At 40.5% G+C, this 25,040-nt stretch overlaps 2 protein-coding genes across 2 annotated transcripts in view; one reads left to right on the top strand and one right to left on the bottom strand.

Moving 5' to 3' along the window:
* PLPPR5 (phospholipid phosphatase related 5) overlaps nucleotides 1-25,040 on the bottom strand; it is a 232,785-nt gene that overhangs the window by 87,151 nt on the left and 120,594 nt on the right. The window lies entirely within an intron of this gene.
* The window catches only part of PLPPR4 (phospholipid phosphatase related 4), a 32,955-nt gene continuing 27,603 nt past the window's right edge, over nucleotides 19,689-25,040 (top strand). Inside the window, exon 1 of the mRNA XM_055724440.1 lies at nucleotides 19,689-19,900. Within this exon, the coding sequence (XP_055580415.1) occupies nucleotides 19,823-19,900 (78 nt within the window). The 5' untranslated portion in view covers nucleotides 19,689-19,822. The remainder of the gene's footprint in view (nucleotides 19,901-25,040) is intronic.

The following is a 25,040-nucleotide window of genomic DNA, read 5'->3' as shown; positions in this document are numbered from 1 at the left end:
TTTAGGGCAAGCACACAGGACATTCAGTGAAATATGGCCTTACAGTGTTCTCGGTCTACTTCAAATTTTAAAATTAATATAAGACAACTTGACATAAAATATACATTAAACAAATGTCTAAAATACACATTGTAAGGGAGTGCATATGTTGTTCTTGCAAAGTGTTCCCAAATGGACTTTCTGTATTGCAACTGTACTGTCAGCTCCTTCACTCAGTGGAGCTGTACAAATTTGATGAATTGATAACCTTTTCTGTCTGTAATATGTAGTTTGGAGAGACATAAAAACAAAGCATTATCTGTGTTCGCAAATCCTACTGAAAATGAAAGTTGCTACTCCGAAACACTGTGAAGCAGTATTTGGTTCTAATGGGTTTTGCACACGAGGTGGTTATGTACTGAGTAGTTCCTATCAGGAAGATATTTTGAAAGATTCATTAGATTCATTGACTTCAGTCATGTGCTAGTTTCACTGGCTTAAAATAAAAATGAAGGCAGAATTAGGCTATTTCCTGGTTCAGAATGCAGCTGTTCTCCTCCTGATGGCATAACTAATTCATTTAATAATACTCAAAGCATTCTGTAACAACATATTCTAGCAGTTTCCAGTTGTCCATTATTTTTTTAGTTTCCCCTCATAATCAGACTTGATTGAGAGAAAATGGGAGGAAAAAATATGTACATTATGCATGTGTAGTGCATAATGTCTGATCTGTGATGACATTTCCCTTCATTTGTGCAGAGACAGAATTGTTTTCTCCTGCCTATGCTGCTCTTGAGTTTTTCTTTCTCTTTCTCCCCACAAAGATACGTTTTATAGTAATGACCAGACATTATATGGCACTGAAATGATGTAAGCCATATCAGTGGGGCAGGAAATATCAATATTATTATAGGAAAGTTTGACACTTTGAAAGATTAATTAAAATTTTAGAAAAAATGTTTAAAAGATACCTTAAAAAAATCTCAGGCAACTCTAGACAAAACTGCCCTGTATGTATAACAAATGAATGTGAGCTTTATGGATGTATGATACAACTTCTTTCCTCCCCTGTATTCTTTTTTCAGCTTAAAAAAAGGAACATAGATTCATCTCAGTAAGATATTTCCTTAGAGAGAAAAATGTGTGCAGGTCTTCATGAAATGCTTTAAATTACAGTTTGACTAAGTCATTAACTTCAATTGGGCCTGGATTTTTCTCTCTTAGTGTAACACTAGTCTTAAAAGTTATTATGCTAAAATAGTCTGCTTTTACATGGTGGATAACCTCTATTGAAATATTAGGTAATTTCTGCTGACCATAGTCACAAAACTATTTCCTTTACTTCTTTCTAACTCCTAAGAAAACATGAAGGAGCCAAACATCCTTTTCTTTTTTGTTCTTGGTTGTATGATCATTTACTAAGCAACACATATTTTCTAAGGGATTGTGGCTGTTTTGCTAAATACCATTAGGGTCCTCAGGCCCTAAATATAGCACAATCACCTGAAAATTCTGGAGGCAGGATAACTGACTGAAGATGTGAAGGTTTCTCTCAGGCATCTCAGTGAAAATTATGACATCAATGAAAACTTAATGAAACTGGCCAAAGAAACAAGGCAAGAACACAGAAGTACATGACCTTCATTTTTGCCTTCCTGGAGCCATTTAGCCATAGAAGTCGTAACGCAGCTGAGCGGGACCGGCCAGGAGCCAAGACAAGCTACACTCAGCAGAAGGCACAGCTGAGCAGTAACCAGCGTTTCCGCATACACCTGCTGGGAACTTGCACATAGCAAGGTGCTTGGGCCTAACTCTCATCAGTCATCTCTCACAAACCAGCAGAAGGCTACCAGCACAGTGCAGGGGTCAGCTCAATACGATTTGAAGGCATTGTTGTTACCACTTATCAGTAACTAATACAATCTGCAGCATTTTAATTGCAGGTGAGGATTCATTGGAGGAAAGGACTCAGCATGATTCTCCCATCCAAGGTTAAACACTCAAGGCTGGAAGTGAGGACAAACAATTGCTGTTGATTTTCAACATTTTTTACAGGGAACCTATTGAAGGGAATGATGTTGTCCTGCTATGCTAATTACTGAAAGATCCATTCCCTGTAAAAGTGGCACTTACAATAGCATTTCACTCCCAGGAGGCTGAGTAGTTATTTGAAGGAAGTGGGAGAGGGCAGGGGTGAGGAACAGCTATGAAATCTTCCTTTTAATTTTTGCATGTAATGCAAAATCTATGTATACCACATTGTATCAGGTATAATCTGCACCTCTCTGCTCTGTATCTTATTGCAAATCTTTCTAGGGCCAGATTAAGTAGCAGCAAATAACTCATAAAAATGCTCTTCCTCTTTTTTTTTTTTCCTTTTTTTTTTTAATGAAGTAACCTCTTCACTATAAATCTTGCAGCAGGCAAGGATGCCCAGAAAATCTACACAACTTGCATCTGCAGAGCCATATGGGGCTTCTCCTCCCTCCCATTCCTAGAGTTAACACAGCTCCTGAAGTAGAAGCACACAGAGGAATATTACACTTAACCTGGCAAACTTCTCATCAAATAAATGTGCATAATTTTTGCTCTCCTGCATATGCCAGAGGTATGTTTTCAGATGTACTTTTTATAAATCATGAGTGATGATAATTTTTCTTATAGAACTGCATAAGAATCAGCTTCCATTTTCCCATACTCAGTACAGTTTTCCAAAACACAAAAGCTGATCTTACTCAGAACTGATTTCCCTGACATTTGGTCATTACACTGATAACACTACTGTTTCACCATATTTCCATAAAGGGAACAAATTGGAAAAATAGCTACTGCTTTTGAAAAAAACCTCAGCAATGCTTTGCCAACCCTCATTTCTTTTCTTTCCCATTTTACATTTTAAAACACTCCTTGGAGACCCAGAAAAGATTGAGGAAAAACGTACTTAAGAATTCAAGTATAGTAAAAGAGGATAAATTACTACATTTATATAATAATCTTATGTGTTATATTTAAAAGGAAAATCTGTCACATATAATTCATAGAACAGTACTAATAATAACCCATATTTCTTGGTTTCTGTGAAATTTCTACATGAAAATTCATCCCTTTTTGTTATTAAAAAATTGACATTGCATTAAAAAAAATACTAGCCATGGAAAATACCCATCTGAAGGCACAACCTCAAGTTCACTGTGTCTTAGAGGAACTTTATATGTTTTATGGATTTTCTTTGAGAGACACAGAAGTAGCTAACAACTGCTGTATTGCCATTTTGTGACAGGAAGAGTTTAGCTTGCTGGAGTAAGGGGTGAACCTCTTATTATCACACCCGATTCTAAAAATTCTAAAGACAGTAAAGGATTCCCATAGCTCCTCTGGGAAGAGGACACAGTCTGTAATCAAAATGTACAGCGGGGCAAAGATCAGAATTATTCATTCTAAGTCTCAAATAACTTTAGAAGCCCCTGAAAAATTCTAAATCCCATCAACATTTTTTAGAAATTGTACCCAATTGAGTATCTTTAACAATTACAGTTACAGTAACAACAGACTTTCTTCTAATGATCCCACAATACTGAATTTAATTATGGTTTACATAAACCTCCTATCATCTTCTAAGACTGAAAAGGACATTGTCCCCATTCAACAAAAGCATAAACTTCAGCATACAGAGCTTATGAGGGGAAAAAAAAAAAAAAAAAAAAAGAAGAAGGAACAAAGTTAATGAAAGAAAACCAAAAGTTTTATGCACTGTGCCAATGTGCCAATGCCACCTTCTTGCTCTTTGAAGGGTGATTTTATATCCCATTTTTCTGGTTTTCAGGAATAGTCCTTCTTCAAGCACTCTTTGAAAGAGTCACAAGTGGGAAAACTGAGTCACTGGGTAAACAAATTAACTACACAGAAATTAAGCAAACTGAAAAACAGACAAACTTTCTCTAATCCTCTATGTGGATATGTTACTTCCTAAAACAGATGATGAAAATATTCTCGGTAAGAAATATGATTACTTAGCTGAGAATGCCCATGAAAATAAAGTATTGTTCGGAGCAAGGAGAGGTAAAGGTTGATCTTTTGTACCTGTCAATGTCTCTCACCATATCTTTGATACACTTGATATCCATTACATATATTGTGAATGAAAGGTTAGGTCAACAGACTGGAAAAGTATCCTTAGGTGTCAGTTCATAATATTGACAGCAATGCATAGAAGCATAATTTACATGATTTTCCCAAGCATTTGGAAAAAAAACAGATTGGATGGTATGATTTGAGTACAGAAAAAACCCCTCAACATATCTGCATACCTGAGAACTCTAGTTAGGCAAGTAACTAGGGAAGCAGGACACTGGTGATATGTCTGTAATTCCATCTTCATGTAGAAAACGTTTTCCTGCCAAACTACTTTGCAACAAGAGGTACTGCTTCCCACTGTCTTCCTTATCTTCTGATAAGCTGAAGTGTTGCTTAGAGCTCCCTGCACTGCAACATCCTACTGACTCCAGCACCCTGAGATAGCTATCCTGGATTCTATCAGTCAGTCGCAGAAAAAGACACCTCCCCACAGTCTGCAGTGGAGTTACTAGGATGAGAGAAAGAGAGGCTTCCTGGCTACTTCTACAGCCACTTTTCTGAAGAGCTCAGTGCCAAAATACTGAAGGGGAAAGAGATACAAGGACAGGATGGGTTGGGACAGGACAAGGTAGGACAGGACGGGACAGGACAGGGCAGCTGGGACCACCGGCCATACCTTGGACAGCTCCTCAGTTCACTGCCGCCTGCAAAACCGGGAGTGTCACGCTGGCAGCGATGACCTTGCTACCGGTAATATTTAGAGGGGTGTGGTAAGCACGGGGCACAGACACAAAGAGAAGGGTATCATATTGCTCTTCCTTTAAGGGCTCGGTCACCTGGTTTCTGCTTACTGTCTCAATTAACTATTGCCCTAATCAAGGCAGGTTGCCTGGCAATACGCAGGAGACAGCTTCACGGAGTAAAGCAAGGAAGTGGAGCACTGTGGGGAAAGGGGCAGGGAGCTTGGAAACAGACATGGCAAAGATAAACAAAAGAGGGTGAGAAGGCTAAAATGGAAGACCGAAAGAGCTGGATGAGAGAAAAGGATAAGGAAGGGAGGATGGGAGAGGAGGCAAGAAAAGTAGGAAACTATGTAGGAGGGAGTGAACAAGACATGAAAATAAGAAAAAAAGAAAGAAAAGGTGTGTAGAAAATGGAGTGATAGAACTGGGACAGTGAAATGGCAAAGAAAATGAGGAAATTAAATGGAAGGCACATGAACAAGAGATGTACAAGCATCTGGATAGCATAAAATAAAAGGAGAACATACAAAAACATGTAGCAAGAACATACAGAAATGCATAGACCATATTATGGGCAGTGATACCTGCTTCTGGAGCACCACATCCTTCCTTAAATCTCCAAAGCTTACATCTATATCCCAGAACGTATCAAAATTCACTGGTTCAGTCACCAATCCATTAACAGATTAATGGATACCCTTCAGCTCCTCAGAAGGTGTTCATACTTTCTATCCTCTTAACCACGGTCATAATCTTGACATCACAGTGATTAAATATTTTAACCTCTTTAATTAAGATGATAGGTGCAGTCATTGCTTTTAATTTTGCTTTTGCACCATAAATAAACTTGCTGATCATATCTAAGAGTCATAAACAATTTCTATCTGGTATCCAAGATGGCGATATGGTTCATCTGCATATTCATCAAGTGGCATGCACATAAACAAGAAAGTTTTGCTGATTACTTGCCCTACTTCTTCTACTATAGTGAAATTTTTAACCATTAGGATATTCTCAGTGCAGGTCATACTATCTGAACTTCATTCCAATGTGAATGAAAGAAAACATTCCTACACTCTTATTTAATTATTATCATATAAGTGTAGAATTTTACATCACAATGGTAAAAAACAGGTATATTAAATCCATAAAAAATAGCAGAAATAAATTATTGCCATTAGAGAGATAGATGAGCCCATTCAAAGAACAGTAAAATTAAGTATTAAGCAGTAACAAAAAGATCACCTCCTTCATATATTTTCCTTCTTTTTAGACATGTAATTTGTCATTGGTCATGGTTCCCTATTTATCATCAGAATTTGTATCTGGAAAGCATTCTGCCAGGGCAGGAAGGCAAATAACAGTAATGAAAAACACATGAAAATGACGTTCTACTGAATAAGCGTTTATATCGATGTTCTGTTATCAAAGCGCTTTAAATCCCAAACAAATGAATCCCTCAATCAACATAAATGGACTCTTGGGAAAGATGAAGAAAACTACGCTATTGAATATTCTGATTAATTTGGAATTAAGAAAATATTTGTAAGGCTTTTGCTTCTTTCAAAATCCAACAGTTTGGTTTTTAATTTGAGTTAGATTAAAGATATAAATAATTCTATTTCAGGGCAATTCTGAGGTACTGCTAAAAACTGGGCAGGGTAACATCCATTTGTCCACAGCAGAAAAAGAGATTTTAAACAATTACTGGTATCTAATTAAGCTGCATATTAATTTGAGATCCTAGTAAGTAAAATGCTGTGGGCTTTTTAAAGTAATATTTCAAAGAATGAATGCCTTGCTTTTCATGGATTTACAGGTGTTTGGGTGAAATAACTTTTGTAGCTCAACAGCAGTTTTTAATAAAGCAAATCACAAAGACTGCCTCAACCTACAATGATCTGTTGCCTCAGGCAATGCACAGCTCCTTGCTCCACAGTTAACTGACAGCTGATTTACCCAGTTGAAAGGTCTGTCTGTCCATGGAAGCCATTTTCTTCCATATTGTTCAAAAGGAGCTTCTCCCCTTTTGTATATCTCACCACCTAATTCATAAAGCTGGAACTCCCTGGGAATGGCAGCTGAAATTTGCTAGGCTACATAGCATCTCGCTTCTCAACTCAATTCAGGTGAACTTTCCTAAGTATCTGTTCTACTTACACTGCTAATGCCACATGTATGCTGATACAAGTATCCATCAAAATTGTTGCCTCCATTTTACTGACATGAAATGAAGTAATGGATAAATTTCCTGGAAATAAAGAATTCTTACAGTTTTAAAGGGACATCATTTACTTGGAGGAATTGAATTTCTTTTAGAAAATACTGCAGGACAAAATTTTTGTAACTGAAAGCATTCAGAAAAGCAACATCTCTGTTACACATCTGTTTCCTGATGTCCTGAAGGACTTTCAGCACTTTTCATCTTGTTGGTTTTAGTGCCACACTGCAGAACATTCCTGTACGTAGACATTGCTCGTTTGTCACTTGATTGTGTACGTCTATGTTCAATTTAATTTCCATTCTAGATATAGAGTTTGGTAAGGAATAGAAATAAGGCTTCCTGCTTTCTTACCTATTCCTGTGTGGGTACAATTATACCAAGGCTGACTGGAGAGCCTCTGCTGAGCCACTTTCATATGTCCAAGTCACAAAAGCTTTTTTCTCAGATTTTGAGTTTGTAGAGACATCTTGAGCTATTCTACCAGGTGAAGAAACAGTAATTCTATGTGATTTAATTTAGCATTAAGCTTTTCTGTAATCATTAGACCACAGAGAACTTGGAAAAATTGATTTATTCAGAAATGCTGGGGCAGCTATGAAACAAACAAAGTATAAGTTTCAATTTGATCTGAATGACTGTGGTGGGTTGACCTTGGCTGGATGCCAGGTGCCCTCCAAGCCGCTCTATTGCTCCCCTTCTCAGCAGGACCGGAGGGGGGGAAGAAAATAAGATGGGAAAAAAAAAAAAGCTTGTGGGTCAAGTTAAAGACAGTTTAATGAAGCAATAGCAAAAGTTGCATGTGCAGAAGCAAAGGAAAACAATAGATTTTATTCTCTACTTCCCATCACCAGGCAATGTTTGGCTGCTTCCCAGAAAGCAGGGCTTCAGTACACGTAGCAATTGCTCTGGAAGACAAACATCATAAATAACGAATGCCCCCCTCTCTTCCTCCTTTCTCTTAGCTTTTATAGCTAAGCAGATGTCATATGATATGGAATATCCCTTTGGTCACTTTGGGTCAGCTGTCCTGGCTATGTCCCCTGCCGAGATCTGGCCCACCACCAGACTACTGGTGGTGTAGGGCAGGGAAGGTCGGAGAGACAGCTTCGATGCTGTGCAAGCCCTGCTCAGCAGTAGCCAAAACACTGGTGTGTTATCACTGCCTTTCTAGGCACCAATACAGGCACAGAACTATGAGCACTGCTTTGGGGCTCAGCCAGACCCAATACAATGACTAAGTCATTGAAGAATTTATGTACAAAACATCAAAAAAGGGTTATAATACACATGGATTGGGATCTTGGAAAAATACGGAAAACATCACATTTCATATTACTGAATTATTGACTTACAAATCAATTTTTTTGCAGAATTATTAAAGTTATCAAAGTTGAATTATTTAAAACGATTGAGGGACTTGTGTTTGCCTGGGAAACACTATCTAGATTTCTAAGTTCAGAGCAGGAATCCTGTTTTCATCTTTGTACTCATAGATCCTTGTTTCAATTAAAAAAAAAATAGAAGTCCTGCGAGCAAATCCATGTATCTAGTCAGGCTACAGGCAGAAGCCAACATGCAGCATTTAAACTGCACAAAAAATAAATGAATGGGGGTTTGTATTACATGCTTGCACATAATTATGTGAAACTATGCATGCACCACACTGCAAGGAGGCAAGTGAGCCAGTAGATGCCTTATAATGCATTTTATTACGCACTGGGCAAATTTTATTCTCTTACAGCTCAAATACGGGTGGGTTTTTTGACCCGTGGGGTTTTCCATGCAAATACATAAATAGTAAATCTTCTGTCAGTATGTATCTGTAACTCTGTCTCCAATTGTATAGTATTGGCTTTCCATACAAATTAAATTGTTTATTTTCATTCCAGAAAGAATAGATCATAACATTCTGTCCTCAACCCTTCCACTTAGGCTAAGTTTACAACTCCATGAAATGATGCTGACCTCATGTAATCAATGCCCATATTATACTCAGTATATACACCTACAAAATCAAAGATAAAGACTAATTCCTCTCAAGTTACATGAGTAAAGCTTTTGTCCCTTATTTGGGGCTTTCTTACAGTTCTCTGACTACACAGAAGCCATAAAGATGTCAGGTCTCCCTTTGGAGATGTGCCAGTAGGCAAAGAGACACACTGCAGAGATATAAGGCCAGCAGAACTCTCCACCAGCCAGTCCACAAGGCAGAGGCCTGCAGAAGCTATGGTTACTAGAGCGCTTCAAGTATTTGGCATTCCTGAATGCTTCGACAGGACACTGTGGCAGGCAACAAAGTTAAGGCACAGTTGAGCTACTTCAGTTTATCTTAGAGCCCTAATTTCCCTAGATTTTATATGTAGCCATTTTCTTTCTAGACTGTAAAATTCAGGAACAACCACCCAGCGAAAACCAGGTGCTAAATGGAAGAACATAAAACTAAAAGCATTCATTAAGTCATCAGATATGTCTAATTCCCTGTTCTTTCCCATTTCTTTTTATCCTACCATTGGCATTTACTGGAGCAGCTACACAGAACAAGAACTTAGTGCCACACCATAGTGAGCTGCACACAGCTCAAGCAGATACACAGCCTCCACTTCTGCTTGCCCTATGACAAAATCATCTTACATTCTCCACACGTTCTGCAAACATAACAAGCTGTTGCAGGACAGTTATCTGGGGACTGAATCTGGGACCATCAGCAATAACTGCCTACTCCCAAATGCTATCTGAAAAATCTGCAGATTTTTGTCGGTATGTACCAGAAGACAGACTGAATTTAGATGCAGAGTTGACAACTTGGAAAGTATATATCCTAATATGCATATGCTCCCAAGCACATGTAGAAACATCTATTTATTAAAGCAGTCCACTTTAAGGAATTAATTATAAGTAACTGACTTTTTCTTTAAAAAAAACAAACACAAGTTACTGAATGAGTACAAACATAGAAAATACCACCCATTTAACTCTCAAGCACATATTGTACAGGCACACCTATAAGCAGAATATGGCCCACATCACTCAAGTTACAGAGAAGCACCTCCATTTTTTTTGCAGTTTACACCTAATAGTTACAATCCTTAAAACTCAGTGAAAAGTCATAATGGCTTGAATATGTTTAAGATATTCCAGTCAGGGGAAATGAAGAATTGCACCAAGACAAAACACTCCCTTACATGATGGATATCTTCTCATTATTACTGTTGCCATTACTTATGATAATTTTCCTTCAGTTATTAAGCTAACTCATTTGGTCTGTGTTTTATTATTCTTTGCCCTTAGTTTTTGGCAAAGGAAGAAATGGAAGTTTGGTCCAGTGGTTTAAGGCACTGGCAAGACTCAGAAGATACTAATTCAGCTCTCAGCTTCCCTTTAGGCAAACTACCATAGCACAGCTTACCAAATTCGATTGTGTAACTATGCTGAGAAAAGTGTGACTTTTTTATTTCAGGAGCCTTCAAGATAGCTGTATTTTATACTGCAACAAAGTAAGTCTTAAAAGTCTTATAACTAGGATAATGTATTTCTATTTTCCAAGTGAAAAGCCATAAGGAAGATATATTTGTCAATATCACTGAATCCATATTGAGCTCTTGCTAGTCTAACTGTGCCAGGTATGTCTAATCAAAGAGGTATTACAGCAAAGCTAAGGTCTTGTTAAGGTCTTAGTCTTTCATTTTTAATTTCCTCAGTTACAAAATAGGAATACCTTTAGGATAAACATCTTAAATTATGAGGTGCTCATTTACTGTGATAAGCTAAATCAGTATTTTAGATGAATAATCATAACCACCCCAATACCAAACATGAAATACCAGAGTTCTCTGCTTACCCAGATTGAAAGCAAGCCCAGTGTACTTGTCACTAAAGTCTTTCACCTCCATTTGACTTTATATACAAAAGTAATCAGTATATTGCAGAGAATTTCAACCCTGTGCCATTGTAAACTACACGGTATTTCCACTGAAGGCAAATTTTAGGTAAGAATAAACAAACTATGAGTGTTATGAGCTCATGTGCTTCTCTGCAGAAGCATAAAGGACATTTTGATTCACTTTAAGGAAATCTCAAAACCAAATTCATGAAGCTAAATTACTTCCTCTAGAACCTGGTGACTGTTAACAATGTCATATTATTGCCATATAACAATGTCAACATAGATGTTGTTGAGAAGAACTGGTTCAGAATTATTGCAACTGAATATTGCATAATTTTGAATGCCTATCAGCCACTCCACTTTGTGTCCTCTACATAAGCAAAGTACTAAATTTTTATTCTAATATTATTGAAACTCATTCTTAACTGCCCAGTGGTATTTTGCTGGCTATATGCAGCTCCCTTTTTATGTAAGGCCTCACTAGCTGCTTTTTCCTGAAATATTTGAAATAATAGAGTAATAAATAAAAGGAGAAAAAACCTTCAGTTATTCCAGAAACCAAAATATCAGCAATTAATGATAATACAGGCAATTGTAACTACTTCTTGAAAAGCATCCCTTTCAGTTTCAAATGCAGGAGCAGCTTATTAGAAAAAATTAAAGTGGCAGAAAATATGGGTTTACAGTATTTTCAACAAGTACCAGGGTGTAACACCTCTGTTCAGGATTTGCACTCTGAACTTCAGCAGTATACTTCTGTCAGGCAGAATTCCAGAAGTTTCTACAAACAATGAACTTGTCACATAGAAACAAGTCATTTGATATACAATAAAGATAATATTTAACTGGCTGCATAGGCACTTATTCATTGGGAATGTATAGAAACCAAAGTGCATCCAATTAACTGTGTGCACAACTATGGTCCAGAAGATTACACCTAACATGCACGGGAAGTATTACTGATCTTCATGTGTGTGGCAAATCCACACCCCTGGGAATCACTGCAGCTACTGAACATGTGCAGACAGATGATAAAATATGTGTACAGTAGATTCCATCATATGACAAGAGAAAGATTGCAGTTTGTAACTTTTCATGTCACTGGAGGAAGACCAAGCACTATAGCTTTTAATTATTTGGAGAGCTAAATAGCCACTTCTGCCACTGTCATTTTATGTTCTGTGCTAGAAACTAACCAGAGCATCAGAGCATGTCTAAGAAGCATGCCTATTTGGCATACCTCTGCTATGCAGGCACTATTGCTAGACATAATTTTTTAACATCAAGTGCTAAACCCTCAGTTATTTTTATTAATGACTGCACAGTTATATCTTTACCTATATGAAGGAATAATTACTCAGTTACTGTTCCCTTGCTAAGGTTGTCTGTTTGAATCTACACTCCCCCTGTTAACAAAATTTTCCACATTGAATTTAGCAATGGTTGACTTGAACAGCTTTCTAAGCATGATCACAGAGGGGCTGAAAGCCACCTGACAGCGCTTCAGTCTCACATTACAGAATCAAGATACAAGGTGATTGTATAGCCTCTTTTATTTTTGCCCAAGTATTAATTTTACAAAGAGCATTCTCTCTGTGAATATTCAACTAGTTTTTACAAGTTCTTTCTACTCAACTTATTCATAGATTGGGGTTTTTTCACTTTTAGTTTAATAAAATGATAGACTGATTCTTGTGCCATGCTATTTCTGCATAACATTTATTGATAATGAGATTTTTTGCTGCCTGATGATGTAGAATATGTTCAAGGAAAATTTTATACAAATAATAAAATATGCATTCCATTGTTTTCCCTTTTCTGTTAGTTCAGTGATATAATGTTATAATGACAGATGGAACCAGAGTTCTGTGGTGCTATACAGTATAAATAGTTAATGACGATATATATTGAGCACTATGGTGGAACTGCAGTAATATTTAGCTGACATGATTTCATTCAATTGCCACATTGAATCTAAGCCTTAAGACCTCATAAGTACATAAAAACATTTTTATGTGCATATGTACACACAGGGCAGGTTCTTATGCCTCAGTTTAAAAAACTAACGGTGAAAATGAGTATTTAATGGTGAGGAACAGTAGTTTTCTCCAGTCCTGAGGCCACCTAATTTGTGTCCTTGACAACAAAAAAGCACTATGATTATATACTTCCAAATTAATGTTGGGCTTCAATATTGTTCAATATTGCAAAAATAAAATATTTTTATCTCTTGTGAATTTGGAACATCTAAGAACACTGAAAAATACATATTTTAGTATTGTAGACATTTTTCCTACCACCTCCTATGAATAAGCCACCATCTTGTGTTTTTACCATTCAATTGACAAATTTCCTTCTCAAAGCCATGCACACAGTCTTGTTCACAGAATCTGAAGCATACATTTTTCATTAATTTTGTGTCCATGCATATTAATTTAAGAAAAAAAAATGAGAAGGAGGTTATTTAGGTCAGAAAAACATGACAACAGAGTCTTGGAAATGGCAAAACTAAGTTCAGAAGCAAATATGTGCAGTGGTTAGAAAGGGATAGATTAATATCAACAGAATATTGTAGCAGTACTCCTCAAAATGTCAGACATGTATATCAGCCCTTTTCTGACATGGTATTTCATACAGATTGCAGGGCAAACAGGATTCCTGCTGGGACTTCTGTATTTGCATTTAGACAAATGGGTGCTACTTTAATTGCATGGCTGCAGTTTCTCACTCGACCTCTGCCTCAGCTCATGCACCAAATGGCTGATATTTAATTAGCTGGTGATAAGTAACTTGCCCAGATTCAAGCAAAATCTCTGTGACAGGTCACCACATAAAAACCCTGATTTGTGCCTTACTGATATTTACACAAAGTTACTTTAAAGAGCCATTGATATCCCAGCAACAGTCTGGGGTTTTCACATTCTGATGTTTTCATGCCTCCATGCCTGTAACTAATATCTGTATATGTAAATGTAAATGTAAATACATATATCCAGATGTATGCAGGTAACCAAGAATATGCAGTTAACACCATCAAAATAAAAACATATTTGTCGTAATACATAGCAAACATAAATGCAGTTTCACATATTCCACATCAGCCAGCCACAAGGCAGCTTCACTAAAAAGCCACATAACCGCTCAGCCTGGTGTTAAATCTGACTTAAGGAGAAGCAGTCCATACAAACCACAGTCCAGCCTTAAGCTTCCACAGCCACATAGCTTGCAACGCAAAACTTGCCTAACGCCAGAAGGCACAGGCATGTATATCTGCAAGATACTATGTAAATGTGTTTATAAGTAGTATGTAAAGCCATAGATTCAGAAGAATGATCCTAGCATGACTCATGCAAAACATTTTCTAGACCAAACACTGCAGTGTAAAAGGCAGCAGGAAAGCCAGGAATCATTCAGAGTCATCTGCTACTTTAAAGCTGTGACCTATATCTAGTAGCTACAGAAAAGACATTAGAAGACACAGTTTTACAGCAACAGGAGATTATTAGGCATAGTGGAGAAAAAATTGCTTGATGCAATTACAACTTCAAAGCAGAATTTAACTCTCCCATCTGCACTGTGGATCTCTATTGTATGTTTTGAACTTGTTCCACTATGAATCTCCTCCCAGTGCTGTCACATGCCATCTATCCAAGAGTGCTATGTGCAGCTCACATGGGAGCTACAGATGGGTCAGAAGAAAAATTTGCCCTAATGTGAAAAAGTAAGGAAAAAATAAACTTGTACTTGAGAAAAGCTAATGCAAATCTTAATAACTAAGGGGATGCCTTTGATATCATTCAACTATCCAATTTTGCTGTATACTATCATTTCTCCCTTTCATTACACTAGACAGATTTATATGTAAGGTACCTTTTTAGGATGCTAGAAAAGATGTCCTTTTGTCTGACATGAACTTTGTCCTGGGAGCCACCATTTTCTTTTCTCCAGGTAACAGACTGTATTAAGTAGTTGCACCAAAGATTAGAAAGCCTGTTCATGAAATATTTGTAAAAATGTATCTGTCTTATGACAACAATAATCTTTTAAATACATGATTGTAAAACAAGCTATGCCCTCTTACTTGCTCAGGGCAGATTTTCTTATGGAATAACATGTGAATTCAATACAACAACAAATTCCCCCAACCAGACACTTTCCTGAGGGACTGGGGGGAAAAAGAATAATATATATACATACACACACACACTGCTGCACTTCTGAAAGCTGATATGGCAAGCAAAGCAGAACAAAAATCATCTGTCAGTTCCACACAGCATAGCCCAGATCCCATATGCCACTCTTTCTCCAGAAGAGGATTTCTGTTTTAATATGCTGAGTTCACATCATCTGTTCCAGGATCAGTGGGCAAAACAAAACAAAAAAATCCATCTATATAATAGGAAAGAGTTAACTGATCCATGCACACAGTCCCAGAAATTACCTTTGTGCAGGGAAATTGTGTGGACACCAGGGGAAACCAGGTTTTCTTAGGCTACTAAGCAATGGTAACTGCTACTGCAGCAGCTGCTGCATCCTCTGGCCAAACTTCTGCTTGCTACAGCCCTCCAGAGCCATTGTCTGACCAGTGGATCTGCACAGCCACAGACCCAGCAGCTCTCAACCATTTCTAATTCTTTCCCAAATTATCTCATCCTGCTTTGGCAAGAGGGTTTATTCAGTCATATAGCACAGGTCCCTGCTTACGCAGTGTGCTTTCTGTTCCCATGGAAGCAGTGAAACCACAGCCATTGACTCTGTTCAGCACTTACCAAAACCTGGGAATAAAGGCAGATTTTGCTACAAAGGAGAGAGAGCACCTGGATAAGGAGATGATGACCTGCAGTCACGTTTTATACAGTGCAACTTTGCCAACACACTAGACTATGCTGGAAAATAATTTCAAATTATGTTTCTAATAACTGTGCCAGCTACTGTCTGCCTGACAAGTGCAAAAAAAAGGGGCTTTTTTTGCTAAACTAAAGAAGCTCCACTGACAATACTTCTTTAGCAGGGGCAAGGTTTTGTGTCAAACTGAGCTCTTAAAAATCAGCTTGGAATCACCAGGACCACCCACTGGATGGCTATGTTTTCTTTTTGTTGAAGGCAGAATGCATCTCATTTCTTAAATCTTATTCCAGATGAGTCAGAAGAGGCCTATACTCCAGATCTATGAACTTTATTTTTTAGTCCCCCAAGTTCTTTAAATTTTTCCATGAACTCCATTGTTTTTGCTGAAGTAAAGCATAAACAAACAGTTCTATGCTTTATGCTGACACATTCCTATGACACTTCCCTGTTACAGAGATTGCTTCAAGGCAGGCAAAAAAAGCTGCCAGCATTAGTGCAGGTCTTGTACACATGACCATCCTGCACATAGATAATAGGCATTTTTAAGTGAGGCATCACCACACTTCCCTGTAAGACTATCTTGATTGAAATGGACAGGAGGTGTTTTCCGAATTTTTTACCACCAATGCATTTTCCTTCGTGAGATCATATAGATGATAATCATTGTGGCGAGTTGACCTTGGCTGGATGCCAGGTGTCCACCAAAGTTGCTCCATCACTCCCTTCCTCAGCTGGACAGGGGAGAGAAAATATAAGAAAAGGCTCCCGGGTCAAGATAAGGACAGGGAGTTTACTCCACCAATTACTGTCATGGGCAAAATAGACCACTCAACTTGGGGAAATCAGTTTAATTTGTTACCAATCAAATAGAGTAGGACAATGAGAAATAAAACCAAATTTTCAACTAACTTCCCACCACCACTCTCTCCTTCCTAGGCTTAACTTTACTCCCAAACACTCTACTTCCTCCCCCAAGGGCACAGAGGGACAGAGATTGTGGATTGCAGTCAGTTCATCACACATTGCTGCCTCTCTTTCCTCCTCAGAGGAGTAGGACTCACACTCTGCCCCTGCTCACACTGCTCCAGTATGGGGTCCCACACATGGAAGAAAGTCCTCCATGAAATTCTCCAATGTGAGTCTTTCTCACAGGCTACAGTTCTTCACAAACTGCTCCAGCATGGGTCCCTTCCACAGGGTTCAATCCTTCAGAAACAGACTGCCCCTGCATGAGTCCCCTACAAGGCCGCAAGCCCTGCCAGAAAACCTGCTCCAGCTTGGTCTCCTCTTTCCATAGGTCTACTGGTACTGTCAGGACCCTGCTCCAGTGTGGGCTTCCCACAAGGTCACAGCCTCCTTTGGGCATCTGTCTGCTTCAGTGTGGGGTCCTACACAAGCTGAAGGTGGATACCTGCTCTACTGTTAACCTCCACAGGCTGCAGGGGCACAGCGGGCCTCACCATGTTCTTCACCACGGGCTGCAGGGGAATCTCTGCTCCAGCACCTGGAGCACCTCCTCACCCTCCTGCTTCACTGACCTTGGTGTCTGCAGAGTTGCTTCTCTCACATATTCGCGCTCCTCTATCTGGCTGAAGTTGCCAGGTGTCCCCCCTCAAATATCTTATCACAGAGGCACTACCACCCTCATTGATGGGCTCGGCTTTGGCCAGCAGCGGGTCCATCTTAGAGCCGTCTGGCATTGACTCTATGGGACACAGGGGAAGCTTCTAGCAGCTTCTCATAGAAGCCACCCCTGTAGCCCCCCCCCCCCCAAAAAAAAAACCTTGCCATGCAAACCCAATACACACCTTTACACAAAATCCGTTTCACACTGGTATATCAACATTAGGGATATTTAATAGGGCTATAAATGTATGCTATACCCATTTGAAGGCTGCTTATACTTCTAGAGCAATCCAATGAGATTTTATGTAAATGTAAAACAATCCCATAATTTCTAATAACTAACTGTCAAAAGAGGTGAATACAACAGCACTGGGGGGGGGACTTATGTGTTACCAGGTGTTAATATATATATATGAATCCTTTAGTCCAAAAGCCATATCATTACACTCAGGAGGGGATTTTTCTCTTTTTCCATCAATATTCACGTGCTTGAAAGAGGACACACAGGAACCTTAAGAGAACCTTGAGAAGAAGAGAAGAAATATTCTTACTCCATTATGTTAGTTCAGGACATAAGGGCCAAATGACTGCAACCCTCTCTGGACACTGCAAGATGAAGAGAGATACAGAGCCTCGACACAGAGTCTGCCAGGTGCTACCCTCTGAGTCTCAGGCAGGGTAAGCTGGAAGCTAGGAGCACATCACTGGCAGCACAGCAAGGGTAAAATGATGAAGTGACACCTTCACTGTACCTTGGTTACCTACTCCTGAGAAAGTGCTTGCTATAGTTGAGTCTCAACAGAGAACAAATGAAAGTCCAGAGAGAAGGTTGGGAAATGCAGCCCAGCCATGTCCCGACTTGCCCATCAGTATCACCTTTAGACTAATGCAAGGCAGACCTACCACACCCTGGGACCCAGCCACTGATGATCCTTTTCCTCCTCAATTTGATTAGATAAAGGGCAGGAGTTCTGGTCAAGGTCTGTCACTGGCAAAAAAGTAATTGCTTCACTCCCAGAAATACTCGTGGCCACCTCTGCTGCCCGGAGCCCCCCAACCTCCCTTTTACAGGGGTACTAATGAGTTCCCCATTCCCCTGAGTGAGCAGAAACCCTGGAAATCTTTCTTAACAGGGTTAGGTGAAGACTATGTGTTGGTGTGGCAACACTTGCAACCTGTTGCAGCTCTGGAACGTCTTTTTCAATAATTTGGAGTCAGACTACTGATTTGCCTTCCACAGAGTATGATTTTGCTTTTACCCTCTTATGAAACTTCTTTCCCTGCCTGCTCAGTGCAGAGCACAGAGTGGCACGTCCTCTACGAGTAAATGAAAGGAGAACAGCTAGTCAACAAAAGGGGCTGATGAGAATCTTCACCTTCATTGCCATAGGACCCTGGCTACAGCAGCCAAATTACTAGCAACCATCTGAACAAGAACAGCACATTATTTCCCATTTTCCTCCCCAAAAGGAGGGACAGAAAATAAACAATGACTCTTTGAGTCACACTCTGCTCCTTGAACATTAAAGCTAAACACCGCAATGCAAGAATAATCTTACAGGCACAGGACAACCTTTGCAGACATCATTAATGTGCTACAAAAGAATGAAAATACTATCCCATACAGAGAACTTCTGCAGGACTTATCCAGGGTACCTGTCATTGACATCAACAGGAGCTTGCCTGAGAAAAGGCTGCTAACTGATCCATAAATAGAATCTCAAAGTAACACATTTCACCATGGAAACAACTGTTCAGGTTAATTCTGTTCCCTTTAAGATTGTAGCAGGACCTGCACCAGATACCTCACAAACTGGAGAAATCATGCCTTATTATTGCACACGGGGTTGAAAAGCTCAGTTTTGCTCAGTCCCAGCCACACGCCCTCTGACTAGTGTGGAGGCTGGGGTGAGCTGTCCTTAGCAATTTCATCTCCAAAAGAGTACACCTGCAAGAAAACATGGGCCATACAGGAATGCTGCTCCCTAGGGCCATTCTACTTCCCTGTTTCGGAGAACGATTTCCCAGAAACACGACAAAAGCCCCCAGCTCCCCATGGCGCATCTTGTACGCCCTCGCGCCTGCAGGGACCCTGTTCAGGTGGCTCGGGCCCGTAGGGGTACATCCTCAGCCGGCTTGCAGCAGCCACGGCTTCCCTCGGGCAGAGCGCGCCGCCCCGGGGCTCCCCCTCGTCCCCGGTTGCACCGACCGTCCGCGAAGCCCCGGCGCGAAGGAGTTAAGGCGGCCGGGACCCCCGCCGCCCGCACCGCCGGGGCCGGGCGCCTTCCCCCCGCCGCCGAGCGGCTCCTGACGTCAGCCGCGCACGGCGCAGGGACGCGCTAGCGGGCGGCGCGGGGCTCGGCGCGGCGGCGGAGGAGAGCCGCGGCGGGCGGCTGCGACGGCCGGGGGAGCGCGGGGCCGCCGCCCGCAGCCCCCGCCAGCATGTCCGCCAAGGAGCGGCAGAAGGGCAAAGTGACCAAGGACAGCGTCACCCTCCTGCCCTGCTTCTACTTCGTGGAGGTGAGTGGCCGCCCCGGCGAGCGGGGCCCTGGGGAGCGGGCGCGGGGGCGGCGGGGCGGGCGCAGGGAGCGGCGCCCCTCGGAGCCTTGCTGCGGGGAGCGCCGCCGTCCCCGCGCAGGGGGAGCTCGCCTCGGCGCTGGTGCCGCACTGCCTGATGCAGAATCCCTACGTGATGCTCTCTGCCTCACCGCAGTCGGCATCGAAGCCCCCGTAAGGCGCAGGCACAAGTTAACCTCTTTGCAGTCTTTGCAAGCGGGAATTATTTCTAAGAATCGCTCAGAAAATGAAAGGGTTGCTCAACTAAATCCTGCGGTGTGCACAGGAACCTCTCGGGAGGAAGACATGTTTCAAGGAGGGCTGGCTTCTAGGCAAACGCCGCTCGCACTGCTTTGGTGGAATAAAAATCACCTTTGTAAGGAAATGCTTAGGAAAATATAAATGTTCTCAGAATGATAGTCAGTGATATGTTTTTACTGACTCCTGGATTATGTGCTTCTTCTAAGAGAGCTAAAAATGTCCATTTTGAAAATGGAATTGTGTTCTCTGGACATCTTAAAGAGCAAAACCTGCTATGGCTGCTGAGCTGGTAGCAGGTGGAGTTGCAGAGGCTCTAGCTGCTTGGTGTGTCACTTGGAGGCATTTAACCCCCCTGGAAAGTACAGTCGCTTACGTACCTCTATGAGAGCATGAGTAGGCACAGCTTAAGCTTAAGGAAATGGGTGTGATGTGACTTGGTTTAATGGCACAGCAGTAAGAGGGAGGTAAAAATGTTTTACGGATTGAACAAAGTGTTTCAGGTGACCCCACTCACAGGGGAAGTGACAGGCGTTTTGAGGCACCATGTAACTTACCCCAGAGAGAGACTGAAAATAACATGAAGAACTCAATGGTAAAATATGGTGTGAGTTAATTATAACCGGTATGCTAAATAAAAGCATAAAAATACATACAATACTCAATGTATAAAGTATTAAAATATAAACATTTTGTAAAACAGAAACCAAAAATTATTTTCTTTCAGGTGCACTTGAAGGGCTGTGGAGGTTCTCTAGGAGGTAGAAGGAGTTGGGCTGAGAAGGGATTTTAGGTAACGGTGGAGTGGGTCTGTCCCCTGCACTCCCTAAGCACCTGGACATGGTCAGGAGCTAACCCAAAGCAAACTGCACCAACTGGAAAGCTTTGCAGAGGCTGGTTATATGGAAGCATCAGACACATCCTATCAATGTATTCAGGCCTGCTCAAGAAAAGCCCTTTGATGGAAGGCACTGGCTGAGCCATATATCTTACATTAGCTTTGCCCATGAGGGAGAGGTCAAGCTTGGAGAAGCCCTTAAACAACGGTAGAGGCTTCCTCACTTTCTGTTCTATCTTTGTTGCTTTGGGAATCCAAACAGGAAGGGAGATTGCTGGACCTCAGCTTGGGCATAACTAATGCAGGGGACAAGGTGGAGATCCTGCAAGACACAAGAGCTGTGCTGTTTGGTAGGCCGTGCTTTGGCCTGCAGCAAGATGGGATGAAGTAATGTGTGCCTGCTACTCAAAAGAGTGGCCTTCTATAATATTAATTGCATACTTGTAGCTCCCCTAGAAGCCCCCTGTAGCTGTTCCAAGGAATAAGGCAAAGGGTTCTGAGAGCAGTGAAGAACTTAGACTGAGCTCTGTGTACAGTTGCCACCTGAAGCAGGCGAGTTCTCCACTCTGTTGTGGACTCTTACAACCTTCAGCAAGTCATTTACAGCTAGATCTAAAAAGGGGTGAGATCTTTTCAGCACCCAGCTGTGCTGAGAGGATGTAAGAGTCCCTGTTTAACAGAATGGTCTCCAAATGAGCTTTCAGGCCTTCTATGTTATTCAGTCACAGGAGCAGAGTCTTGAGCCTGTGCAAGCCCTTTTACCCCAGGAGTGGGTTCCAATTATGGAACTGCATACTTACAGTCCCTCTTGAACTGATGATCATGTAGGTATTCAGTACAAGTAAAAGCAATATCAAAGAGAAAAAACTGACTGCAATACACCTGAGCCTAAACATTGATTAGGAAGCTCTTCACCGATTTATCAGCCATCTTCCATTACACAGAAGGAGGATTTGAAACCATTTCCCACATTTTAGTTGAGTATACAAATCACTTGAGTGAAGGGGTGACAACAATTCATATGATATTTAGAAAGAAACATTTAGCTTGTGTTACTTGTGTACACCCACCCTGCTTTTACCCACACTAATTCTAATCAGACTAATGAGAATGCCTTTCTAGAGCTTTGTATCACAGGCAGATGCCAGCACTTCAACAGCATGAGAAAAAGAACATGATGGCTTAGATTCTTCTGTTCTGATTGGCTGAAGGAGAACCAAAGATTGAGTTGTACCTCATAAAGTGGGATTTAATCAAAAGTAATTTAATTGCAATGAGAAGTTCACAAGTGTGAGGTAGAGAAGTCATCCATTATTGTTGACTGGCATTACTACATAATATGGATTTCCTTTGTAAGCAGGAGGTAAGCTCCTAATGTGATCCAATAGCCAACTACTTAAAAACAAAACTCACTCAATTTAATTAAGGCGCTCTGAATTTTAAAGCTTTTACTTTTGTGAATGGTAGTTGAATGGATGATGGGAAACAGGCTTTCAACCTCTCCCATCTGAATGCTGTCAATTTTTTAATGTATGTTTTTAGTTCTGCCACGCATTTGCTTTAATTTTCTCGGTCCCATTCATAGCAGACAGTCCCTCCCCACCCTGAATTGCAACAAAAAAAGCATGGCATGTTGAGTTTGTACCTTCAAACAAAAAAATTAGGGTTTGCTGTCATCCGCTTTGTATCACGACCTAGGTGGTCTAGGCCAAAGGGAAAGCAGATTGTTTAGAAAATACATTAGAAAAAAAGTGCTGTTTTTTCTCTCAAACACTAGACAAAAGGAAAGACATGGGAAAAAAAGTTGTTGGGTCAAGGTGGAAGTCAAAATTCCAAAGCAGTAGGAAAGGGATTTGTTTGTGTTATACAAATGAAATACATTACAGATATTTTTTCACTCTAACTGTATAGTAACTAATAAAATTCAGGCAGAAGAACAAGTAAAGACAGATTCTCTGCTTCAGAAGGACTTTATCTTTAGAAATAGTAGCAAAAAAATACAATTCTGACACTGAGGGTTTTCTGCTATTAAGACCCTTAAGAATGTGTTACGAATGAGACCAACTCCTGCAAACAAATGTGTTTGGTGGCAGCAACTTTCAGGATTGGGTAAAATATGAGTATGTAGAATGTATGCAGGCCAACTGATGGTTATTTCAAAGGAAATACTCTGGGCCTGATTTTGGTTTCAGTCTAATTTAAGATTTCTGACAATATCCCTTGTACAGTCAATTTTTTTTTTCCTTATATTGCCTTCTAGACTCTTGTGTGTGATGCATGCATACGGATACAGGTAGATTCTTTTTTCTACATTTTCCTGAGCACAGTCAGGAATTAATCACACTGGAATTGTTTGGAAGCATTTCTTTGAGTACTGGAAGACCACTTATTTTTCTTATTTCCCCAAGGAGCTGGAATTCTCACCAGCAGAAAGCACAAAGATCTGTTATCATTGTAGGACTCCAGGCTGCAAAACACAGGAGGTCATCAGCTTCCACTGAAACAAGTGCATGCAGAGAACGTTCACTGTGTTTCAGCACCAGATGCTTTGTTTCCTTTTGTTTCTAACATACACCTACATAGCTAGGTTTGAACTGTCAAATGTTTGTACACATCATTTGGTAGCTCAGTGCCACTTTTCTGTCACATCTGGAATTTTTTTCAGCTATTCAGTCATGCATGACCCACCACATTTAAGTTATACACTTTGTGACCTGCTAGTCATGTATAGTTGTGACTGCAAGAGACATGAAAAGCCAAGGGAGTGTAGCAATTATGAGTAAGAGTAGCCGGAGAGTAGGCTATGGGGTTAAATCTTTCTTCCTAAGAACAGGATGTTTGGATCTAGTGTAAGAGTTAAACTATACTTCTGTGTCTTGGAGGCACAGTGTAGTCACAATTCTCTCTAGACAGGTTTTCTGTTATGCTTATATTAGCCTTGGGGAAGGGGGGGGGGGGACAGGCCCAGCAAAAAAAACCCCTGCTGTAGAAGATTAAATTATCCCCATACTGTGGAAGTAGTATAATACTTTCCAAATACATTGCTTTTTCTCTCAAAAGAGTCAACCATGTGTGAGGGGAGGGGAAGAAGGAGAAATACACAACAGTCTGCTCATTGAGCTGACCTTGTCATGTGGCTGACTCACAGGGGACAGATGTCAGATTTGTTTATAACGGTGCATTAGAGACTGGCATCCCCAAAATATTAAGGAGCTGAGGCCCGAGGAGGCTGCTACGTATTCAAAGCAGCTGTATAATTCATTGCCCAAGTAATCAAAATTACATCCTCCACATCACTTCTGTGCTTATAGAAGAACCATACTACTGGCTTTTAGCAAAAGATGACCAGAAAAAGGGAGTGAAAAGGAAAGTGTCAGGCCTGTGCCAAGGCTGTCCTGGGAGAAAAAATGCAAATGCCACATGTTGGATCTCCCTCTGTGTTTGGCTACTTGCTTGGCAAGTGTAGAGTTTGAGTAGTTCATAGTGAAAGGGCCTGCTCCCTTTTCAGTCCTGCACTATCCTCCTGACCTAATACCCCAGTAGTAAAAAGAGGCCTGAACTTGTTGGAAATTAGAGGAGATTCATTTTTCCAGATGATTAGCTCTTCCAAAAATGTATACCCCTCTCTCTGATTTTATTCTATAATTATTAAAAATCTGTTACTCAGCAGCCAAAATTAATAAAGAATAGCCTATTGTGGAATCTTAAGTACACAGAAGCTGAGCTATTAAAAACGTTGCATCTTGACTGATGATCATGTCACTGAAAAGTTCAGTTTGTAGGAAGGGAGTTCAGAAGTGGCAAAACAGCACAGGAGTAAGCCTCTGGAGAGGGGTTGGCACCCACTGAATAGTTTTTTTTTAAATGTATGGAAATCAGTGTGTTTTAGAGAGTAGAATAAATTGTAGTATTGCAGAGGGATTGGCAGCTTTGTCCCCAAGAGATGGAATTTCTGAGGAAACTTCCAGCTTAAGTTTGGTAACACTCTGACCCAAAAACAACCACCTT

Source organism: Falco cherrug, chromosome 12 (assembly GCF_023634085.1).
Source record: "Falco cherrug isolate bFalChe1 chromosome 12, bFalChe1.pri, whole genome shotgun sequence".
Taxonomy (NCBI): domain Eukaryota; kingdom Metazoa; phylum Chordata; class Aves; order Falconiformes; family Falconidae; genus Falco; species Falco cherrug.
Note: the sequence above shows the minus strand (reverse complement) of the source record. Positions and strands in the feature narration are given on the sequence as shown.